We start from the raw sequence: 25977 nt of genomic DNA on the forward strand, positions 1-25977 counted from the left end.
AACACTCAGTTATGGCAATCAAGGTGTTACAAAGGAGAGAACCATCCATAGCTAAGAGTGACTATAATAAGAATTGTTTTCATGAAAAACTAGTTTTGCCTCAAATCTCTAAAAACAAGCAATGAGAAGAGACAGAATCCTCTTTTTTCCCATCTATGCATTATTTCCTTTTTTTTTTTCCGAGACAGGGTTTCTTTGTGTAGCAATCACTGTCCTGGACTTGCTTTGTAGACCAGGCTAGCCCTCGAACTCACAGAGATCCGCCTGCCTCTACCTCCCAAGTGCTGGGATTAAAGGGGTGCACCACCACTGCCTGGCTCATTATTTCCTTTTTATTAACAGTTCTCTTTCTATGACCCTCCCTGGGCAATGTAGTTAAATTTGATTCTTCCTTGAGTCTACATATCTTGTCATGTCAGATCTGAAGATTCTAAGGACAGTTTTTACATTCACATTATTCTTTCAGCATAAATATCCTTGTTAATTGTCTGTTTACTTGGTTCAGTAAGTTAGGCATGGTGGTACATGCCTGTAATACCAACACTCATTTGGAGGCAAGGGAAAAGTAGTAGGAGTTCCAGACCAGCCTGGGCTAAAAAAATGAGACCCTGTCTCAAAATCCCAAAACAAATAAAAATGCTCAATAAATACTTAGTTGGCCTAGTTCTTTGAGTGGTAGACTTTTGGTAGCCTAGAAAATGGAAATTACTCACGTGAGAGCAGCATAGTCAGGTCCCCCCACCTGCCTGCTGGCCTTAAGTAGATCAAGAATTCCACCAGCTCCACTCCCATTCCCAAGCTTGCTTTCAACCCCTTCCACCATGTCCTCATCTGTTGTATAGTCCTCCTGTTAAAGAAAAAGCATACTGCCTCAATTGTACAGGGCAGGTCTGATAAGTTTCCAATACAGGGTTGACAGTGTGAGTCCTAACATGCTAAATGAAGATCATTTATTACGCAGCATATTTATCCTTTCATCTTAATCTTTATAGCATCTTTGTAAAGCACTATGACTCCTATTTGACAGACGAGAAATCTAGGGAACAATGAAGTAAAAGATTTTGTGACAGGATACATGATAAACTTCAAATGAGATACTTTTTTGTGCTAGGTGATACTGCCTTTTTTGTTTTGTTTTGGTTTTTCAAGACAGGGTTTCTCTGTGTAGTCTTGGCTGTCCTGGACTCACTCTGTAGACCAGGCTAGCCTTGAACTCAGAGATCCACCTGCCTCTGCCTCCCAAGTGCTGGGATTAAAGGCATGCGCCACCACGTCCGGCTGTTTTGTTCTTTATTAAAGGATTTAAAGATATTTTAACTAAATTATATTTTCCACTTATAGGCTAGTCACAACTTAGCATGCAATTTGATTCTTTGTAGGACAGAAACTGAATCCAGGGCTTTGTTTGTGATAAGCAAGTGTTCCTCAGTGAAGAATATCCCAAGCCTAGCATGCAGTCTTTTATATTGTAAATATTTTATAAATTAAATGCACAATATCTTTGTCTTTACCCCAGATCCAGGGTATGCTCCTACCTCAATGTCAAACTCAACTTCTCCAGGTTCACGAATTCTGTTAGGGTCAGAGCAAGGCTTTGCCCGGGGCAACTTCCGGGGAAATTCTAAAATACAATGCAATATATTAGTGTGAGGCTAAGATCATGATGCATCTGAGCCAAACACTCAAAGGAAACAAAATAAGAACACATTTTTAACAGGTAGTGGTGGTGCACACCTTTAATCCCAGTACTTGGGAGGCAGAGCAGGCAGATCTCTGTGAGTTCAAAGCAGCCTGGTCTACAGAGTTCCAGTGCAGTCAGGGGTACACTGAGAAACTCTGTCTTGAAGAACCACAACGAAATGCAATTTTATCTGAAGTAATGACCACCACCAAATAATTTTAAGAGGTGAGCAATTAACTGAAAAAATAAACTTAATAATGTAGATATAGCCAAGCATGGTGGTGCATGCCTGTAATCCCAGCATTCTGGGAGGCAGAGGCAGGTGGATCTCTGTGAGTTTGAGGCTAGCCTGGTCTACAAAGCAAGTCCAGGACAGGCAAGGCTACACAGAGAAACCCTGTCTTGAAAAGCCAAAGAAGTAGTAGTAGTAGTAGTAGTAGTAGTAGTAGTAGTAGTAGTAGTAGTAGTAGTAATAGTAATAATAATAATAATAATAATAATAATAATAATAATAATAATAATAATAATAACAATAATAATGTAGCTATATAGAGCCTGGTAAATCAGAATGTCAACAAGCTCATCAAACCTAAAACAAATGTAAAATGGCAGGGCAGCGAAGACATAAAACAGAAACATACTTGATCGTATTAACAGGCTCGCCTTCTCCTTTCCCAATCTCTCATCAATCTGTAGCTCATCATCTGTATCCAAGTCAAATTCCTCTCCCATGACCTGCTCTGCTACCAGCCTTGCACTGTCTATCTTCTTTGCAATTTTGGCTCTTCGAGACTTGGATAAGCTCTTTACCCTCTTGGTACTAGAAGAATGAGAACAAGACCACAAAATGAGTCATGGTAGGGCTAAGAATATGAACCAATGGTAGAACACATGCTTAACATATGCAAATCTTTGGTCTCAATGCCTACTCATTACTCTCCCCAAAAGGCAATTCTCCCTTAAGTGACTATGCAGTGTAATCTTCATCAAAATCCATCATTTTTGTAAAAACTGACATGTACACAGTACTATATTTACATAGTTTCCACTAACCCTCTCCCCTCACATCTGCCTATTCCTGTCTCAAATTCATAACCTTTTATTGTTGCTTATATGTTATAATAATAACACATACACATATATACACATAAATACAGCCTACTGAGTCCATTTAGTGCTGCTTGTATGTTTATGTGTTGAGGGTTGATCACATGAGATCGGATAACCTATTAAAGGCCTTGTTCCTGGAGAAGATTCTCTCTTGCCTGCAGCTCTTCATCTAGGATTGAAACCATGTACAATTGCCTCTATTCATGTTAGGATGAAAACTGCTGTGGTCATTGTGCAGGTCTTATTTAGAGACAGTGTGCTTTTGTTTTGTTTTTGTTTCTCTGTGTATCCCTGGCTGTCCTGGAACCCACTCTGTAGACAAGAAGTTCTCAAATGCAGATCTGCTTGCCTCTGCCTCCTGAGTGGTAGGATTGAAGGTGTATACAATAATAAGTGATCATATTAAGATTAACTTCTCAAAAGTTACTACAAAAATAAAGGATCAACTTTTCTTTAAACCAGCAAATGGACTGTTCACACCTTTAATCCCAGCACTCTGGAAGGCAGAGACAGATGGATCTCTGTGAGTTTATAGCCAGCTTGGTCTATAAAGACAGTCTAAGACAGCCAAGGTTACACACAGAGAAACCCTGTCTCAAAAAACCAACCAACCAACCAACTACCCACCGACCCACCCAACAACAAAAAACAACAAACAAGCCCCAAACAAAAACCACCAAATGCATTGTATATGTGTGGTACTATCAAAGAATAAATGATTTTTAAAAACTTTATAGGTAAAGGAAGGACCTAAAGTAGATAACACTTCTAAATAAGACACTCACTCACTTTCAAAACTTATGATAAAGTAATTGATGAACTACGAGATTAGCATAATAATAGATGTAGTATATGATAGATAAACAGATCTCTGTGAGTTTGAGGCCTGCCTGATCTATGTAGCAAGATACAGCGCAGCCAGAGTTATACGGTAAGACACTGTCCGCTGGGCTGTAGTGACACACACCTTTAATCCCAGCACTCAGGAGGCAGAGACAAGCAGATCTGCATTTGAGGACAGTCTTGTCTACAGAGCAGATTCCAGGACAGCCAAGGATACACAGAGAAACCTTGTCTCAAAACAAACAAACAAAAAAGACACTGTCTCTAAAAAATTTTTTTAAAAGTTATATTTAAATAAAAAATGGATGTACAGCAGGGCCTGGTGGTACATGCCAGAAATTTCAGCACTCAGGCAGGCAGAGGTAGGTGAATCTCTATGAGTTCGAGACCAGCTTGGTTTACAAAGTGAGTCCAGGACAGCCAAGGCTACACAGGGAAATTCTGTCTTGGAAAAAAAAAGAATGGATGTAGGAGGTAGATGAATGGAACAAAATTAAGAATTTAGAATACATAATTAAATTATGGTCAATTCATTTTTGACAAAGGCACCAAGGCAATTTGGTAGGAGAAAAGGATAGTCCTTTTAACAAAAAAAGATGCTGAGCTAACTGATTATCTATTATATATATATAAATAAATAAGATGGACCATTACCCTCACTTTACATACAACAGTAATACAAAATCTGTCAGAGATGAAGATATAAAAGCTAAACCTATAAAATTACTAGAAGGAAGCACAGGAAAATGTCTTTGTGACCTAGGATTGAGCAAACTTTAAAATTTTTCATCTTAAAAAAATTAAGAAAATGAAAGTCAGGGGCTGGAGAGATGGCTCAGCAGTTAAGGGCACTGAACTGACTGCTCTTCCAGAAGTCTTGAGTTCAATTCCCAGCAACCACATGGTGGCTCACACCCATCTATAAAGTGATCTGATGCTCTCTTTTGATCTGCAAGTGTGCATGCAGGCAGAGCACTGTATACATAATAATAAATAACTTAAAAAAAGAAAAAGAAAATGAAAGTCAGGGTAGACATAGTAGCACAAGTTTATAATTTCAGTACTCAGCAGACTGAGAGAAGGAGGATGAGTTCATGGCCAGCCTAGGATACAAAGCAAGACTCTGTCTCAATATCAAAGGAAGTAAAGAAAATAGGAAGGTAGCCAGGCGTGGAGGTGCACGCCTTTAATCCCACCACTTGGGAGGCAGAGGCAGGCGGATCGCTGTGAGTTCGAAGCCAGGTGGATCACTGTGAGTTCGAAGCCAGCCTGATCTATAAAGTGAGTCCAGGATAGTCAAGGCTCCACAGAGAAACCCTGTCTCCAGCCCCCGCCCCCAAAAAAAAGAAAAAGAAAAAAATAGGAAGGAAATTATGCCAAAAGACTGAAAAACATTTGCAAACCATTTATCTAGTAAAGATTTATACCCAGAATATTTAAAGAACTCTTAGATGCCAGTAATTAAGATAATTTGAAAGCAAGCAAAAGATCCAAATATACATTTCTCCAAAGGTAATACGCAAATGACTACAATCACACAGAAATATATTCCATACCATTAGTCACCAGGCAAATCCAAACCTAAACCATACCGAGTCAGATACAGTGGGGCACATTATCATCCCTGTACACCAGAGGCTAAGGCAGGAGGATGGTGAATTTGAGGTTAGCCTGGGCTACAAAAAAAGACTCTATGTTAAAAAAAATCTGATTAGTTTTGATAATATGGATACATCTGCAGCAGCATATTATGCCAAGTGAATCATGGCATACAGAAAAGGAAAATGCACAACCTGACCTTTTTTTATGTTTTTTGTTTTTGGAGAGAGGGTCTCTCTGTGTAGCCTTGGCTGTCCTGGACTTGCTTTGTAGACCAGGCTGGCCTCGTGAGTGCTGGGATTAAAGGTGTGTGCCACCACTGCCTGGCTATATATGATTTTTTTAAAAACCAGAAATTAGTTTAAGTAAAGGGTACAATGGTGATTATGAAGGATAAGGTGAGGTGGGAGAGATACTGGTTAGGAAGTACAAAGTTGCAGATATTTAGGAGGAGTAAGTTCTAGAGGTCAACAATATTGCCCTGTACACTTGAAACTTTCTAACTCTATAGATACGTCAATTATTTTGAGGTTGGTAATCATTTCACAATATAGCTGTATTATATAACACTATACTGTATCCCTTAATTATAAAATATTTGGGGGTTAGGGATATAGCTCAATGTTACAGCACTTTCTCTAGTATGCATGAGGCTCTGTGTTCCATCTACAAGAGCCAAAAATAAACACCCCCATAATCTTTATTTAAAAACAACATCATACAGGGCTGGACATATGGCCCAGCAGTTAAGAGCTACTACCGCTCTTGCAGAGGATCTAAGTGTGAATCCCAGCACGCATACCAGGTGACTCACAACAGCTTGTAACTCTAGCTCCAAGGGGATCAGATGTCCTCTTCTGGCTTCCACAGATACCTGCACACACGCACATGTACACAGCATTTAAAAAGAAACAGATAGCGAGCCCTGCATGGTGGTACACTTCTGTACTCCTAGTACTTGGAATGCAGAAGAATCAGGAGTTTAAGGGCAGTTTCACCTATAGTGCAATTTTGTGGCCAGCTTGAATTACAAGAGACTCTATCTCAAAAAAAATTTTAAAAAGAGAAACAATGCTAAAACCACACATAACTAGTAAATAATGAAGTGCATGCTAGTTTGAACAAACCAGGTCTCAAGTGAATCATACAAAATACAGAGAAGATACTACTTTATGATTGCTGGCCAAAGTGTAAAACGAAACACACACACTTTGGAATAAATTTTAGCCATTTTTTGAAACCAAAATATACATTCATATAAAAATTTAACATGGGGCTGGGGAAATGATTCAGTAGAAATTCAGATTCTCAGAACACACAGAAACACCAGGTGGGCCTGTGGTGGCCAACCTGTAACTCCCAGATGTAGGAAGCACAAATAGGGAATTTCCAGAGAAGCTGGCTAGAAAGACCAGCTAAAAACGAGTGCCTTGGATAAGTATAAAATGTGGGGTCACTGAAGAAACTACCTGATGCCATTCTCAAGTTTCCATGTGCAAGTGTGCACAAACATACAAATGCACACATACCACAGATATACTTATGCAAAACAAAACATTTGAACATGAATGCTCAAAGCATCATTATTTAGAATAGCTCAAAGTGGAAGCAATCCAAATAGTGAATGATGAAATAGTGAATAATCAAAACGTGCTATATCCAGAAAAAGTAATACTATTCAATAATAAAACGAACCAACTAATATCAGTTCTTTGCTATATTATAAATGAATATCAAAGCAATATTCTAAGTCAGACATAAAAGACCATATATGTGACTCCATGGGAGGGGAGGGAGACTGTACTGGGAGGGATGGCTGAAATTGGGGGTGGTGGTTTTAGGAGTGAGGTAGAAACCTAGTACAATGAAAATTCCTAGGAATCTACGGGGGTGACCCTAGTGGGGTCTCCTAGTAATGAGGGATAAGGATCCTGAACTGGCCACTTTTTGTAATTGGGCAAGGCTTCCAGTGCAGGGATTGAGACACCAACGAAGCCACAAAACCTTTGAACTGCAATTTGTCCTGCCTGCAAGATGTGCTGGGGTAAAGATGGTACAGGACTTGTGGGAGTGGCCAGCTTGAGACCCATGCCATAAGGAAGAAAGCCCATACTTGACACTGCCTGGATGGTCAGGAACCAGAGGCTGGATAGCCCAGAGACCTGGGATAAAATCAAACACGACCAGAAAAAAAAAACAAACCCAAAACAAACAAACAAACAAACAAAAAACCAAACCAAACCGAAACAAAAAAACTTAAAATGATTCCTATTGACACTCTATTATATTTGTAGACTGGAGCCTATTATAATCACCAGAGAAGCTTCATCCAGTAACTGTTGGGAGCAGATACAGCTAAATATTAGGTAGAGCTCAGGGAATCCTGCAGAAGAGGCAGGAGAAAGAAGGATCGGAGGAACCAGAGGGGGACACCACAAGAAAATGGCCCACAGAATCAACTAATCAGGGCTCATAGGGGCTCACAGAGACTGAACCAACAATCAGGGCACCTGTACGGGTCTGACCTAGGCCCTCTGACTCTTTTGCCTTCTTTTGGGACCCTTGTCTCCTACTGGGTTGCCTTGTCCAGCCTTAATATGAGGGGAGGTGCCTAGTCTTATTGCAACTTGATATGCCATGTGTGGTTGATATCCCTGGGAGGCTTGGGAGGAAAGAGGAGTACTGGGTCTGGAGGAGAGAGGAGGTAGGGGCAGAAAATTAATGGGAGGAGAGGAAAGATGGGGAAACTGTGGTCAGGATGTAACTATGAGAGAATAAATAAAAAGAAGAAATAAAAGGACCTTATTTGTGATTCCATTAATATAAAATGTACAGAAAAAGCAAATTCATAGAGACAAATAAATATATTATTAATGATAGACAGCTTTAGCTTGGGATAAGAAGGATAAAATAAATGTCCTAAAATGAACAACTGGACTATTCTGTAAACTTAATAAAATTCACTTAATTACACTCTTGAGCAGGTTAATTTATAGCATGCAAATTATACCTCACAAAATCTTATTAATAAGTATTTTGAAGATATATTTATTTATTGTGTATATAGTGCTCTGCTTGCATGTTCACCTGCACAGAAGGGGGCATCAGATTATATCATAGATGGTTGTGAGCTACCATGTGGTTGCTGGGAATTGAACTCAGGACCTCTGGAAGAGCAGCCAGTGCTCTTAACCTCTGAGCCATCTCTCCAGCCCAGTAAGTATTATTTTTAAGAGTTACTTTTATAGAAATTCAGAGCCTGGGAAGAATAGAAAGGAAAAAGAGGTCAATCAATAGGCATAGTGTTATTGTTTTATCAATGGAATAAGTTCTACAAGATGAATATAATTAGCAATGATGCCTTATATATCTCAAAGTATAGAATGCATTCAAACTTGGAAAATTACTGAGTTACTATCCAGTATACCTCATAATATATAGAAAAATCTGTGTTAATCAAAAATATATACATGCCAGGCATGGTAGCACATGCCTTTAATCCCAGTAACTAGAGGCAGAGGCAGGCAGATCTCTGTGAGTTCAAGGCCAGCCTGGTCTACATAGGGAGCACTAGGCCAGCCAGGGCTACATGAGAACCTTTCCACCCTCCCTGTGCAAGTGTATGTGTGCGAGTGTGTGTCTGTCTGTATATCCACAAGATATGTGTATATGCATATATATAACATATGTAAGACATATGCAAAAGGAATGGAAAACACAAAAATTGATTAGATTATCCTGTTGACACATGGTAAACAATTTTAGATAGTTAAAAAAGGAATGTTTCTAGTAAAATCAGAACATTCACATACTTAGCAAATAGCTATTTTGCCAAAATGTTTTTCAGTGAATTAGTTGTTAGATTGGCCTGGTTTCTAGATCATGGAGTTAATATAAATACAGAGTCCGTTACACAGCAAAGGCCCATTGATGACAAAGACTATAACTAAACTGTCTGGGCCACATTTTTCACATGTATAACATGGGGAAAACTATACTAACCTTGAGAACTGTGAGGATTAAATAAAATAATGTATATAAAAAGTTAAGATAGTTTGATACATAGCAGCTACTCAATGATGGCTACTTATACCCTAACCTTTGAATTTTTAGATATGAAATGTATAAACACATACAAAAGTATAAATGTATAACAAAACTCCTACATATCTATTATCTAGCTAAATTTCAGAATTTATGACATACAGCCAATCTTCTTTCCTTTATACCTCACTCCTGCAAAATTTTCACATTGGAAAAAGTCCAAACATACTTTATCCATAAACATTTCTATACTCTCTCAGTTCACCTAAAATTAGCCTTGGCAGCTGCAGCAGGTTAATAAAATAGGACAAGAACAAGACTGAGGGAAGTAGCACAGAGATCTCTTTATACTGTATCCTATTAGTCATTATAATTGATCTTTAGGACTCACATTTGTCTCCTCCCCAGGAGACCTGCCAGAAGCTCGGAAGACTTGGCAGAGTTCAACACTCTCTTCAGTATCACTCTTTAGCAGCTGAGTTCTCAAATCCCAAGGACATCTGCTGCTTTCAAACTCTCATTTTATCAGGTGGCGCTAGTACACTTTCCCTTAGGATCTGAAGATGCCTTTTTACAAAGAGACTAGGTGTCCTTGTGTTCCTACATTACTTGTACTCTGCACTTCGTTCTTGAATTCTCCTGGATAATGTTCTAAGACTCCAGATGACAACTCTGGCTTGCCTTTCTCTCCCTCCGATTCTCTAAATACATTATAGTTTCTCAGTAACATACTTAGACTTTGGCCACAATCACAGCATCAGCATGTTTCATTTTCTTTCTTTATGAACAAATTTATAAAGGCTACCACTTATTACGTGCATACCACTACATACTATGCCTTATAAGAATGAAATATACACTGGGCGTGGTGGTGCATGCCTTTAATCCCAGCACTCGGGAGGCAGAGGCAGGTGGATTGCTGTGAGTTCAAGGCCAGCCTGGTCTACAAAGCAAGTCCAGGACAGCCAAGATAACACAGAGAAACTCTGTCTCAAAAAAAAAAAAAAGAATGAAATATATATTATCTGACTTAATCACCTGCAAATCTTAAAGTAAATTTATTTATATAAAATATATTTTGAGCCAGGTGTGGTAGTGCATGCCTTTAATCCCAGCACTCAGAAGGCAGAAGCAGGTGGATCTCTTGTGAGTTTGAGGCCCACCTGGTCTACAGAGTGAGTCTAGGACAGCCAGCGCTTTTACACAGAGAAACCCTATCTCAAAAAAAAACAAAAACAAGAAATTAAATATTAAAAAGAATTATGCTATTAAAACATACATGTATATACACGTTATAGCACACACGCACACATGCACGCACACACGTAGAGAAGAGAAAGAGACAGAAATGGTGGTGAAACATGTCTATAATCCCAGCAATCAGGATACAAAGGCAGGAGGATCATGATTTCAAGATGAACTTAGCCTATATAAGTCAATTCAAAATCAACCACAGGTACATAGGTAGACCTTGTATCAAAAAAAGGGTTTGTGTGGGGTCACACAACTGGGGATGCAGTTTAGTGGCAGAACGCCTGCCTTAACATATACAAAGTCTTAATCAATCCCTGGCATGAATTAAAAAAAAAACAAACTTTCAAAACATATCTTAAAGCAGGGCATGGCTATAGTAGCCATTCTTTGGGAGGGTAGAGCATTACTTGAGATCAGGAATTCAGAACTAGTCTGAGTAACATAGCGAGACGCTCATCTCAATGGGAAAATATCTGTACTAAGAGATATTAAACTGCTCCATTCTTTGTAATTCTCTAACGCAAGGACTCCATTCTAAAGATATACTATAATTTACTTAACCTGCACTGGTGAAGATTTGAATGCTTCCAGGCACATATTACAATGATATAGTATGCACTAAACATTTCTCCTTGTACATTTGTTCAATAATATGTACATTATTCAAGTCATAAATTGAATTCTTATGCATTTAATTATAAAAGCATATTTTAAAAAGGATGTTCTTAAGATGACACAGCAGGTAAAAACACTAGGTATACAAGGCCTGACAAAGTGAGTTTGATTCTCAGAACCCCCATCAAAAGGAAAGAATGGATTCCCAAAAGTTGTCTTCTGACCACCACACCCATGCTGTCCTACCCGTACTGCCCTTGACCTTCACTCCTCCACACACACGGTGAATAAAAATTCAAAAATCTAGCCAGGCAATGGTGGCACACACCTATAATCCCAGAACTTAGGAGGCAGAGGCAGGCAGATCACTGTGAGTTTGAGGCTAGCCTGGTCTACAAAGGGAGTTCAGGACAGACAAGATAACACAGAGAAACCCCTGTCTCAAAAGCTCCCCCGTCCCCAAAATAAAAAACCTCCTATGTTCTTCTGTTAAATATTTATTTATGTATATACATGCATCTCAGGTGAGTCTAGTGCCCATGGAGGTCAGAAGAGGGTATCAGATTGCCTGGAACTGGAGCTATGGATGATTGTGAACCACCACCATGTGGGCACTGAAAACCTAACTGGGGTTCTCTGCAAGAACAGTAAGTGCTTTTAACAGCTGAGCCATCTCTCCAAACCAAACCTCCATGTTCTTCTTCTTTTTTTTCTGAGTTTTCTCTGTCTTGGACTCACTTTGTAGACCAGGTTGGCCTCAAACTCGTAGAGATCCACCTGCCTCTGCCTCCCAAGTGCTGGGATGACAGGCGTGCGCCACCACGCCCGGCAACCTGAATACTTATTACCATTATTTCTATTAGTAGTTCTATCATAATAACTTGCTAGAATTCTAGAAGTCTAGAATTCTAGAACCTATACAAGATCTTTCCCAAAGTTGTTAGTAGACTCCCTCTGTCCACCATGACATCTGAACAAAGTAAGTATCTATTAACATTTGGATTAAATACTGTCCTTCCCTTATCCATGTCCCAACCCCTATGTCCACCTCTTAATTGTAACTGTGCTTCTTTTACCCATCTTACCTGCCATTAGCCATCAACAGGGCCAGCGGGTTCTCACTGCCATCAATGTCCATGTCTGGTGAGTCATCATCTGATTCATTCAAGCAGGTACCAGTGATGTTGAACTGTAGAAGGAGGAGGCTCAGTTGTCACCATTCTGAGACTCCCAGGTAAATCAAGATGGCCAGTTCCCTCTGGTTTTACTGCAAAACTGTCAAAAACCCTCTGAACCAAGGCCTTCTGATATGCTTGCCCCAACCCCCACCTCCAACAATTACAGGAGTAGGAGGTTGAGAATATATAGCTGGCTTGGGGAAAACTGATCAATAGTTTGTGAAACATGTTCCCTAAGAAAGGAAGAGGGTGCCATGATTAGATACCCACATAGGGCAACATAGTATGTAGACAAGGTGAAGCCCTGAGTGAGGAGACACAAGGACCTGTTGGACCTGTTGAAGATTCTAACCTAACACACATTCTCAAATCTCATTCCTACCTCAGTATATAAAGATTCAACTTAAGTGTCATGTACCTGGCAAAGAGCTCTTGAGCCCTACCCAGAGAGAATCAACCCCCTTCTGTGTCTCAAAATCCCACACATACCCTTGACCGTGGGTGGCATCCACACTTCATTTCACTCATTTGTTCTTATGCCTATCTTTTTTACTAGCCTATCAGCTTTTTGAGTTCCATCCATAGCACCTATCACAGTGCCCAGCACAGAAAATGTCTCAATAAATGCCTGTTAAATGAGTGGAACTGGTAGCCAAACACCAGGGGCCCTAAGAGATGGAACAAGATAGCCTGTTTTTTTTTTTTGTCTTTTATTTGATTTTTTTTTTTTTGAAATATTGCTCTTCCAAGGGACCCAAAAGAGTTGGGCTGAACCCATGGGCCAGCACCCACCTTTGCTTTCTGGGAAGAGCCTGTCTTCAGTGCCTGATGACTGTATGGGTCCATGAGATTATAGCTCAACTGGCCAGCAGGCCCCAAGGCTGAACTCTCCTTGCCCTTTCGCTCTGCCTTCTTGAAGATATCCTTGGGCTTCAGGCCTTTCTTCTTTGAACCACTTTTGGAGGGCTGTGACAGCCTGGACATGGATACTGAAGTGGAATGGGCTGGCCTGGTTAAAGGGATGGAGCCAGCTGGGAAGATCCTCTGCAGCCCAAAGATATTGCTCGTCTTCCCAACGTTCTGTTGGAAGATGTCCTACAAGAGTATTAGTACACGAGGGGGTTAGAGCTTACTCTATGCTAAGAGCAGAGGTCTGTTCCCAGCCCTAATGGCACTGCCACGGAAGTGGCTTACACAGGTGCTCCACATATGCACACCCCTGGTTTCTGTACAGTGAGTCATCATAAATTTATTGGGTGGCATTTCTTTACCCAGCCATTGACAAGTAAAGAGAAGACGAGCAAAGAAAAAGCCCAGCATTGCTGTCAAAACTGGAGGGAAAAGACTCCAAGATTAGCTGACACAAAATAAAAAATAATCAAGTACTTATCTGTGTGGTTCAAACTCTAAGGACTACAGAACTTTTGAAGAAGGTTTCTAGTCCTAATTTTGCTACCAGCTCTCTCTCTGACCTAGGGAAAGTTATCTGGGGAACAAGCTCCAGAGCTTGTTTGCTCAGCTGTATAATTAAAAGTAAAGACTAAAAAGGTGTTTTTCAAAGATGTTCTGTGGGTTCTTTAAGCTTTCTAGGAGAAATCTTGGGGATGGGTGGTATGTGGAAGGCAGATGAGAGGAACAAGGGGAGCTCTAGGTCTCTGACCTTTATCCTATTCAAAGCACGTATGCTTTGATTTGTTATATAAACTGGCTTCCATAAAAGACCTGATTTGGGAAAAAAAAAGCATTCCATTGCTTTAAAATGTTTGAAAGCCAATATTCTATCTCATGACTTTTCTTCTAACCAGCCCGAAATTCCATATGAACAAAACTGGGTTAAATAAGAACTGGAAATATAGTCCTTTGACTGACTCCTGAAAGGTTTTAGTGGGTGAAATGGAGGAAAATGAGGTAGGATGTAGACACTGCACACTATGATGTAGGTAGTGAAACATGCTGTAAGCAGTGAGGCCAGAAGTCCAACTGCTAGAGGCAAACCATCTTGTAGCATGGATGCACAAATGTGCATATATACATAAACAATGAGAGAAAGAATGAAAGAAAGAGAAGAAAGGGAGAGAAGGAAGGGAGGGAAAGACAGACAGAGTGAGGGATGGAGGGTAAGACAAACACACAGATATCTCTTAGACACTAAGTAGAATTGTACAGCTCCTAAGACAGCTTAAACACTCTCAAGTCCAATTTTCCTCTGGTGCCTCTGTTACTTCACCAGCCCACACTAAGTTTTCTCTTTGCTACAAAGTCTATTAATAACAATGACTCACATTTATTGAGTACTTACTCTGCCAGGCACTGTGTGAGGGGCTCTATATTACCTCAATTCTACCAAAGATTTGAAAGGTTGGTAAAGTTATTCCTCACTTTACAGAGTTACTCCCCACTTTTCAGATCAGGAAACTGGGACTTTGAAAGGCTTTGAAGTGAAAGAACAAGAACCAGAACCCAGGCTTCTCTGAGTTTCTTACTACTATACCTCCTGCCTTGTATATGGCACCTGTTGAAACATGCCTTTGCAACCATCTTCAACCTGAGGTTGTTATTTTGTAGAATTCAGAGACTGAGTCAGAATATTAAAATCAACAACTACAACTATCACTATAGTCTACCATTAGAATTTATTAAGAGCCAACTGCATGCCAAACACTATACTTAATGTTCAATTCACATTATCTTATTTAATCCTCTTAACAACCCTGAGTAGGTATCATTAATCTCATTTTAGAGAAAAGAAACTGAATTTCAGAGGGGTTAACTATGTCTGTGATTTATGGGCAGGTACTATTATCATTCATGTAACCCAAGAACCTAGCCTAGTGTGTGGCATGCACTCAGAGCATATAACTATTTGAATGAATGAATAAATGAATAAATAAGGCCCTTGATAGAGTCTTCCCAATCCTTCCCTGGGCTTTATGCCAACTACAAAGTCCTGACCTGTCACTTTAGTTTCCAGCCCTTCCCAAATGCCTTCCCTTGTCCCATGCTTCTTACTTCAACCAGCCGGATCTCCCTAGCCAGATCTTTAATGAGCTGTACAGTCCGCACTGTCTCTGGGATCTCATCTTCATGGTCTGGCAGAGCCTGTCAAATAAGAAGTATGAGTCAACCAATTTCCTGCAAACATGACAAGGGCAAACAATGAAGGATAATCTTTTCAATAACTAATAGGGAACCAATTAGATATTGGATATCCACAGGCAAAACAAAACGAAGCTGGGGTGTAGTGGCGCACGCCTTTAATCCCAGCACTTGGGAGGCAGAGGCAGGTGGATCGCTGTGAGTTCGAGGCCAGCCTGGTATACAAAGTGAGTCCAGGACAGTCAAGGCTACACAAAGAAACCTTGTCTCGAAAAACCAAAACAAAAAGAAATATACATTTTTTGAAATATACACAAAGGATTACAGACTTAAATATAGAATTTAAAAATATATGCCCTAAGCCAGGCATGGTGGCACATGCCTGTAATCTCAGCACTGGGGAGGCAGAGGCAGGCAGATTGCTGTGAGTTCAAGGTCAGCCTAGTCTACAAAAAAAGTCCAGGACACCCAAGACTACACAGACAAATCCCTCTCTCTCTCTCTCTCTCTCTCTCTCTCTCTCTCTCTCTCTCTCTGCATATGTATATGTGTGTGTATATATATGTATATATATATGTGTGTATATATATATACGCCCTATATAACCAAGGAGAAAATTTTTATGAACATTTGCTAAGCAGCTATTTCTTAAGATACAAATACCATGAGCCACAAAAGAAAAAACTGATAAAATGGACTAAAAGAAGACAAAAACCTATATTTGAAAAAAACCTCTGTTACTTTAGACAAATGAAAGACAGAGAAAATTTCTGTAGAGAATATATCTGGCTGAGCACAGAGGTATACATCTAAGGTTCTAGTGCTTGGGAGGTTGAGGCAGGAAGATTCTAAGTTTAAGGCCATATTGGGCTATATAGTAAATATCTGCTTAAAACAAAGAAAACCCATACATATCTGATAAAAGGACAGTATCAAGAAGTGTCAAGAATTAAGTTGTAAACTTGGGCCATACCTCTTATGAAGACAAGGACTTTCGGGAGATCAACTGGAAGAAAGGAATCTCTCCACTTGGGAGAACAGAACTGAGTTCCAGCAGCTACAGTTCAACAGCAACTGTGGGAGATACCTGCTAGTTGTGTGTGTTTTGTTTGTCATCTTTTTGAGTACTGATAAATTTTTAAGTTTTTATATAGATATCAAGCTTTTCATTGTTATTTCTTCTACCAATTTTCATTTTGCTTCTGTACTCAGTAGGCAGAGGGTGGATACAATCTCCCAATACTACCCCCCTTCTCTTTCCTTTTGGCTTTTCAAGACAGGGTTTCTTTGTATAGCCTTGGTTGCCCTGGGCTTGCTTTGTAGACCAGGCTGGCCTCGAATTCACAACGATCCACCTGCTTCTGCCTCCCAAGTACAATACTTTCTTCTTATTTCTCATGGCTCAGTTCTTTCCTCCTTACCAATTAATTCATCTGGAATCTGAGGGCGAGGCTATGTAGAACAATGAAAACCCATGTAACCCAGTTGGATAATTGTAATGGTGCCCTCCTTTCCAGGCTAGGAGGAGCACTGCAGGGAAGTCAGCAAATCCTTCTCAGGCAAAACGTCTGCTTTTCAAAGACAACTTCTTCTGTGAGCCGGGGCTCCTTCATCAAAGTGCCCTACTCTCAAGCTCCCTTTGGCCATACTGTTTGAAGCCATTCCTTGGTTTCTGGTTCCATATTGACTCAAAGTATGAGTGCTTGAGAAGTACTCATTTATTCTCTTTTGGTGTTCCTGGAAGAGTCAGTCTGAAGTATACTTCCTAAGAGGGATCAGAGATAACACTAAAGGTAGTCACACTGGAGGAGGATGGAAAAAAAGAACTACAGGCTAAAGACCAGGTGTACTTGAGATCAAGAAACAAGTGAAAGCCCAAAACATGAAGATTAACAGTATCAGGGGTGTGCTGGCAACATTAAATGATTGCCAGCTTAAAGCTAAAATGTCTGAAACCATCCCTTTAGATCACTGTATGGAAGGAAGGAGACTAGAATATCTGAAAAGTGAGACTGTTTTGCTATTTCTTCTAGTTTTGCATTTCCTGTTTTTTTTTAAGTCTTTGAAAAAATGTTTTCACTTACTGAATTTTTTTTTTTCCAGACAGGGTCTTTCTGTACTTATTTAGAAAGACCGACAATTTGTCAAATGAAAACACAAAACAATTATAGAAACAACTATTTGTGTAAAAAGGGAGGAAACAAGAATTGTGTTAGTAAATGTTCATATTTGCCTAAAAGACACAATCTGCAGGGATATAGAAGCTAATGAGACATAGTTACCAGTGGAAGAGGGTGGAATGATAGGGATGCTAGGGACAGGGTAGTACTGAAGTTTTTCAACAGAGCCTTTTTAATTATTTAATTTTTGAACTGTGTAAACATTAATTTCCAATGTTCATTTTTAAAAAATTCAACCTTAAGAAGTGAAAGAAATAGCACTGAATTCATTTTGTGTGGGCCAACTACTCTGGGTCATGGGGCCTGACCTGAGGTGTGGTTAATATACCCAGTGAGACTATACTGGGAAAAGTGATTTCTCCTTTGTTAGCAGGTATCAATTGCAGATGGCTTATGTTGGCTAGGGATGGGAGTATATGTTGGTTTTTGCTTTGTGTGGTGTGTGTTTCTTGTTGGTTTTTGTTTGTTTTAAAGAGAGAAAAAGAACATCAAGTTGGGTGGGTGGGATCTGGGAGCAATTGGGGGAGAACACATGATCAAATTTTGGTATATGATCCGGGTATGGTGGCACCTGCCTGTAATCCCAGCACTATGGAGGCAGAGGCAGGTGGATCACTGTGAGTTCGAGGCCAGCCTGGTCTACAAAGCAAGTCCAGGACAGCCAAGGCTACACCCTGTCTTGAAAAACAAAAACAAAAAAAATCGAAGAAAGATAATAAGAATTATTTTTATAGCTGTTTAAACTCAGTTGGATTTATGAATATTGGAAAATTTCTAAAATGTCACCAAGAACCTTACATTTTTTCATATACTTTGATCCGGTAACTTATCTTTCAGGAGACTATCCTAAAGGACTAAGCAAATGATAAAGGGCACAGACTGATGCATACAGATATTTACTGTATGATTCACTGTAGCTACGTCCCTCCAAATAAAGAAATAGAAAACAACTATAAACAAATGATTAGATAATTCCTGAAAAAGAATACCAAGTAGCAATTAAGTATTTATGGAGAACTTGAATAACACAAGAAAATTAACCCAATCTAGTGAGAAACAAAATTGAACAAACAATGCAATGCCAGTTATATTTCTAAATGTACATATGGGGCTCAGAGATACAAGGTGCAAAGTGTATGCAGGGCTCCAGATTTTACCTCCAGCGTCCTCAAAAAAAGGTGCACACAGGACTCTGGAGATGGCTCAGCAGTTAAGAGCACTAGCTGCTCTTCTAGAAGAGAGGTTCAATTCCTAACACTCACATGAAAGCTCGTAACTTTTGCAACTCCAGGTCCAGGGGAACTGACACCTTCTTCTGCTCTCTGCAGGCACTGTATACATGCTGTGCAGTTACATTTGGGCAAAATACCCATACACATAAATAAAATGGAAAAAATGTAATACACACAAAAAAGACCAAAAGGAAATATAACCAAATGTTAATGGCAACTCCTTCATTTAAAATTACAGTTGACTTTTTTTTCTTACAACCATCTATATATTTCTAATTCTGAAGAATAAGCATGTATTATTTCTTAAAATCAGAAATAAAGGCTCCTAGGCCAGAATTCTACTCTAACTCAGGAGCATACTTGCCTCTCTGATTTCTTATGTCTCCCCAAATATCTATCCATAGCTAGTCTTTATGGAAGGAAGAACTACTGAATAGGCATAAGAATAATCATATTTACTTCTTTCTTTGTCCAGGCTCTAAAGGCCAAGTTTAGAGCTTTACCACCATGGACCAGGTAGGACGCAGGGTGTCTTCTGTTCTCTCGTAAACCTAAAGCAAGAAAAAAAAAAAAAAAAAAAAAGAAGGAAAAAATAATGTCAATACAGATACTCAGAGGGATGAAGGACTTGTTAACTTTGTCAGACACCCAAAGAAAACGGTGAGGGCTCTGAGCACACCCTTAGATCTGTTACATTAATAGTGTTCACTTACTGATATCTTACTACACACTAGGCAGTTGTCATTTAACCCTGATATCCACCTTATAAGCGAAGTTCACGTTATAGTTCAGGAAAGTAAAGGTCTGAGAGGAGTCTCGATGAAAGATATACATGCAGCAAGTGCCAGAAAATAGACTAAAGTCATGTCTATTTGAATATGAGACCTGTATTCCTGTTATTAAATTATTCTTTTAGGTCTCAAAATTGTCTATGTTCTGCCTTACTTCACAAGGAGGATATTAATAACCAATTTTAGGTTTTAGAAAGAATTTTCTATTGAACTAAGCTGTTCAGAATAGGTAAATGAGTCATTAGTTATTATTCCACATTTGAACACTTATATGACAGTCTGTCAAAGTGGCAGAATAAGGGCTTGAATTATCGGGTATGAGACTGTATTCATTGGGCTATGAGGTCCTTTGTAACTGAGATACTGATTCCTTCTGGCCAAGTCACCTTGAAGAATCAATCTTAGGTACAAGCAAGGGTCTCACTGTATTTTAGACAGAACTAAGAAAGAGGAAAACCAGCAAGCTAGTTTCCACCTGGGCTAACATCTAGGAATGAGCACGGGGATTCCAGGATGTCAGGACTGGGCTTTATCCCTGAGGGAGGCACATCCAGGACTCTCATGAAAAAGCAAATACTAATAGATGTGATATGATTCCATTTATATAATATCCTTCAAATGACAAAATTATAGGGATGGAAAACAGATTAGTCATTTCCAGAAGTTATAGATGATGTAGGGGTAGAAAGTGAGTGAGGTATAATAGCTGTAGCACCTTAAGGTAGTAATGATCACTTTCTTATTTATTTTTTTTAGCTCGTATACAAAAACACAAAGATTTCACTGTGACTTTTTTTTTAACATTTTATTTGGAATGTTTATGCAAATTCAGTATTATATCTTTTCTTTCACTTGTGACTTTTCTTAGGATCTTTTTAAAAGTAATTTATTCAGATTACAACTCAATTGTTATCCCATCCCTTATATCCTCCCGTTCCTCCCTCCCTCCTGCTTTCACCCTATTTCCCTCCCCTAGGTCTATGACTGAGGGGCACTTCCTCCCCCACTATGTGGTCATAGGCTATCAAGTCTCATCTTGGTAGCCTGCTTATTCTTTCTTTGAGTGCCACCAGGCCTCTCCACCCAGAGGAGGTGGTCAAATATGGGACATCAGAGTTCATGTCAGAGTCAGTCCTTGCTCTCCACTCAACTGTGGAGAATGTCCTGTCCATTGGCTAGATCTGAGAAAGGGTTTGATATTTATTGCACATATTGTCCTTGGTTGGTGCAGTAGTTTCAGCAGAACGCCTGGGCCCAGATCTGCCCGTCATGATATCCTTCTTGTAGGTTTCAAGAACCCTCTGGATCCTTCTATTTCCCATCCTCCCATGCTTCTCTCACCTAGAGTCCCAATAGGATGTCCTCACATCTATCCCAATCTCCTGGTAAATGAAGACTTTCATGGGACATACCTCTTGGGCTAGTATCACTGTGACATTTTATACATATAAATCCATATATTTTATTCTTACTGAACTCACTGTCCTCCTCTGTCCCTTTTACCCCAGAGCCCCACTTTCTGCTTCCACATTACATATATCCTATTATACTTTTGTCCTGCTCATCACTCAAGTGTCCAGCCTTCTGACTTTGCAACTCAATGTTGTTATCTTCAAAGTTCACACTAGATAACCTGAGTTATCAAAACAAATTGCAAAAACACTTCAAAACACTTCAAAAGTCAGTTTACAGTTTTGTGCTGGACCCCATTTTCTGTTGCCCTTGGCCACATGCAGCTGTATGCAACTTTTGGACCACAGGCTGGACAATCTACTAGATCTCCTTCTCTCCACTCATAGTCCTCTTCTACTTTGATATTCATACTCATATTCATATTCTCTCTCTCTCTCTCTCTCTCTCTCTCTCTCTCTCTATCTGAGAGAAAATAAAATATTTGAGTCTGGCTACTTCATTTAACATAATGATCTCCAGTACATCCATTTTCTGAAAACATAAAAATTTAAATTTTCAGGGCTGGAGAGGTGGCTCAGAGGTTAAGAGCACTGACTGTTCTTCCAGAGGTCCTGAGTTCAATTCCAAACACATGGTGACTCACAACCATCTACAATGAGATTTGGTGCCCTCTTCTGGCCTAAAAGTGAACATGCAGGCAGAGCAATGTGTACATAAATAAACAAATAAACTTTAAAAATAATTCCATTTTTCATTACAGCTGAATAAAGTTCCATTGTGTCCAAGTAGCACATTCTCTTTATCTACCATCTGTTCATGGACCTCTAGGCTGGTTCTATATCTTGGTTGTTGGGAATTTTTATTTATATACTTAAAGTATTAATGGTGTTTTGATATATACATCAAGGCATCAGCAGTAGCAAGCTTTTTTCTCCCATTCCTCCTCTCCCCAATTTCCATACTCCCTTTTCTTCCTCTTTTCTCTCTTAGCAAAGGTGATAGCTGGTAAGGAGAACCATACCTCGAAAAATGTCCAGAATGTGTTTCCCCACATACCAACAGATGGTCTCAAAGTTGGGAAACTTGAAAAGGTCTGCTGTGCTCAGCCGCTTCTCAATCTCATAGGCCCTGTAAGGAAACAATGACTATAAAAAAGGATCTATTTACTGAGCACCTATTATGTACCAAGTATTATTCTCAGTGCTATGCATCTACTGTGCATTCTCAAAGTGAACCCATAAAACTCTATACACTAAAGAAACTTTGGGCTCAAAGATTATGTGACTTGCCCAAAGGCACATTATCAACCAAGTGAAGAAAGTATGTTAACCTTGTCAAACTGTTCTTCATCAAGAACCAAGATATTGGGCTGGAGAGATGGCTCAGAGGTTAAGAGCACTGTCTGCTCTTCCAGAGGTCCTGAATTGAATTCCCAGCAACCACATGGTGGCCAACAACCATCTATAATGAGATCTGCTGCCCTCTTCTGGTGTGCAGGTGTACATGCAGATAGAGCACTCATACGTAAAATAAATAAATCAATCTTTTAAAAAAGAACCAACATACAGCCTGACAGTTGTACTGGCACATGCCTTTAATCCCAGAACTTAAAAGGCAGAAGCAGGTGGATCTCTGTGAGTTCAAGGCCAGTCTAGTCTACATAGTGAGTTCCAGGACAGCCAGGGCTACACAGAGAAATGCTGTCTGGAAGAAAAAAAAAAAAACCCAAGATACTTTCCTTTCTGGTCTTCATCCTACCAAACTTCACTCCTTACTCGAGGGTAAAACACAAGGACTATAGCAGACAGGAATGGACAATTTCAGAACTCACTTGAGCTGCATTTCAATGTTAAGGCTGTGTAAGAAGTTCCCTCCAAAGGCTAAGCAGTCCACAGGAGTCAGCACAGCATGAATCCATCCTGTAGTATAACAAGGCAAAAATCAAAGCTAGCAGAAGGCCTTGCTTTCTTTGGACACCTCACTGTCTGGTCAATTTAGCCTTGACTCCTTAAAAACAGCCTACCACTGATTCAAATACTTTTATTTTTCACTGTGGCAATAACCAATGTGGACTACTCTATTATTATAGTAACCCAAAACTGAATCAATTTATGAAGTTAACGCACTTCTACTTCATCTCTCTCCACTTCAGAATCTTTCTGTTGCTTTACCTACCCTCTCTTATCTGAAAGAGCATTACTATAGTTATAGCATTGCTTAACTAGTCTCAAACACACACAACTAGAACACAATTATTCATTCTCCTTGCCTTTGACCTAATTTTGCAACATTGTTTTTTTTCTTAAATCTTTTCCATATTTATCTCCCTTTTGTACCCATTTATCCAGAAGATTAATGTCCCTCCTTATTTCTCATATTGGCTACTACTCCACACAGGTTTTTACTACCTCTAGGTATGGCTAAAACCTTTCAAACTGGTAAAACATCAACATTAATATTCTGTGGTATGTTCCATATATATAGAAAATGTAGTAGAAAACAAAACAAAACTAGAGCAAATAAACAACTAAAAAAGCCCAAATTCTAAACCTAAAGATTCATATGAAAATTCAAGGGATTCTAAATAAACTAACCTTGAAAAAGATACACAAAGTTAGAGAACTGACAATTCCCAACTTCAAAACTTACTGGAAATGTATGATAATCAAAAAGTATGCATAATCATAAGGATAGACATACAAATCAATGGACAATGTAAGACTCCAAAACAAATCTACATATGATCAGATAACTTTTCCTGGTTTGTTTGTTTTTCATTTGATTTTTTATTTTTTGCTTTGCAATACTGGGGAGCAAGCCTTGAATATACTATTTTTGGGAGAGATATCAAAACAATTCAATGATGAAAGAATCATTTTTTTTCAGGATAGTCTAGAATAAATAGATGTCAACATGTCAAAACAATACAACTGGGCCCTTGAATCAAACTAAGAACTAACTCAGTATTAATAAAAGATCTAAATAAAAGAACCCAAACTAAACTGGAAACAGTGACACATACCTATAATCCTATCACTCAGAAAGCTAAGGCAGGAAGATGACAGGTTTGAGGCTAGCTGCACTACAACGTAGGACAGCACAGTCTGAATAAGACAATGTCTCAAAAAACCCTATAAAATATTTATGATCCTGAACTCTCAATACCTATAGAAACATCTATAATACTATCAATCAAAAAGTTAAGGCAGTGAGCTGGGGTGGTGGTGCACACCTTTAATCCCAGCACTTAGCACTCGGGAGGCAGAGGTAGGCAGATCTCTGAATTCGAGGCCAGCCTGGTCTACAAAGTGAGTCCAGGACAGCAAAGGCTACACAGAGAAATACTGACTCAAAAAACTAATATATTAGTAAGGCAGCAAAATCACAGGTTTGAGACCTGGGGAATACAAAGACTGAAAACAACCAGAGTGAGGCAAAGGGGGCAAGGGGGAAATTGTAAAATATTATAAAATATATCAATAACATGAGCAAACAAAAACCATAAACTAAACAAGAAAACAAATAAATTGGACAGAATTTATGACGTTCATGTTTTATGCGACACTATCAAAGAATGTGAAAAGATTCAACTTTTTCTGGGGAGCTATACGCAGTTAATTTAATGGCTGATGTGACACAGGGAGTCACCATCACTGGTAAAATAATACTCATTCATGTTCATGTAAGCAACCTCTAATTAAATGTAGTGGAGCACACAAAGATGCAAAAGTAGGAGGGTTGCTGGCTGGGAAGAAGGGATTGAGCAGCAGAGAGAGAGAGATAAGAGAAGATAATGGGGGACATGAATGAAGTACACATATGTGTGTATGAAACTGTCACTCAATCAATTTTTAAGGAATTAAAAATAATGTCAAAAGACAAAATCAAGAATGAGAGAAATATTTTTGAACAATATATTTGATACAGGTACAGTGCCAAAATGTGTGATGGTCACTGTGTGATGGTAACTTTGTAATGGCCATAGTATGATGACCGTTGAGAGATGAACACTGTGTGATGGTCACTGTTTGATGACCACTGGGTGATTTAAAAGTATTTTAAATAATATTTAATTAAAGAATAAGGGATTTCACAAGAATAAATAATAAAGATCTACAAATTACAAAAGTATTTTGCAAGATGGTCAACAGTAATAGTCATTAGGGAAATACAAACTAGAACCCTGGTGTTATACCTCTTTCCTCACACTAAGATTGCTATAGTCACAAAGAAAGAAAAAAGTATTTGAGAAGACATGAAGACATTGGAACCCTTATAGTTTGCTATCTGGAATGTAAAATAGTGTGCTACTTTGATAATAGTTTGGCAATTCTTCAAAAAGGCAAACTGGAGTTACCACATGATAGAGGCATTCCTGTCATAAGTAGATATACAAGAAAACTTAAAAGACAAGCTGAATATCCCTCATCTAAAAAATACTTCAAATCAGAAGGTTCCTGATATGCTCCTATTACCAACTTTAATGAACTCACTGGGTTTCACAGACAAGACATGACAGTAGAAAGGAAGCTAGAAGCTAAGAAGAGGGCTAGCAGGTGTAGTAGAGGGACAGCAGGGAATGGTGACATGAAATACATTATATCCATGTATACAAATGTCATACTGAGATCTGCTATTATGGAGAATATATGCTAATAAAAACATTTTTGAAAAGAAAAGGAAAAATATGTGGCATAGCCATATTATGAAATACTATTTTGTAGGGGCTGGAGTTGTAGCTCTACTGGCTTGCTTAGCATGACCAAAGCATGGTGCAGCAAGCCTGTAACTACAGTACTTAGAAGATAAGAGGCAGGAAGGAAAGTTCAAGGTTATTCTCGGCACACAGTAACATGAGTACTTGAGATCCTATTGCAGGAGGGGGGGACAGCACTATTTTGCCATTAAAAAAAAAAAACAAAATAGGGCCAGGGGTGGGGT

General features: G+C 39.1%; 1 protein-coding gene across 4 annotated transcripts in view; it reads right to left on the reverse strand.

The window, feature by feature from the left end:
• The window catches only part of PHF8 (PHD finger protein 8), an 89102-nt gene that overhangs the window by 24844 nt on the left and 38281 nt on the right, over positions 1–25977 (reverse strand). For 3 of the 4 annotated variants that reach the window (XM_084789293.1, XM_084789294.1, XM_084789295.1), the window contains exons 9-17: positions 22868–22955; positions 22058–22164; positions 19292–19383; positions 15334–15423; positions 13117–13419; positions 12232–12335; positions 2323–2501; positions 1536–1621; positions 714–847 (exon numbers count right to left, since the gene is read on the reverse strand). In XM_084789293.1, the coding sequence (XP_084645419.1) occupies positions 714–847; positions 1536–1621; positions 2323–2501; positions 12232–12335; positions 13117–13419; positions 15334–15423; positions 19292–19383; positions 22058–22164; positions 22868–22955 (1183 nt within the window). The remainder of the gene's footprint in view (positions 1–713; positions 848–1535; positions 1622–2322; positions 2502–12231; positions 12336–13116; positions 13420–15333; positions 15424–19291; positions 19384–22057; positions 22165–22867; positions 22956–25977) is intronic. The other variant, XM_084789296.1, reaches the window with a different exon arrangement.

Source organism: Acomys minous (genome assembly GCF_964271855.1).
Source record: "Acomys minous genome assembly, chromosome: 7".
Taxonomy (NCBI): Eukaryota; Metazoa; Chordata; class Mammalia; order Rodentia; family Muridae; genus Acomys; species Acomys minous.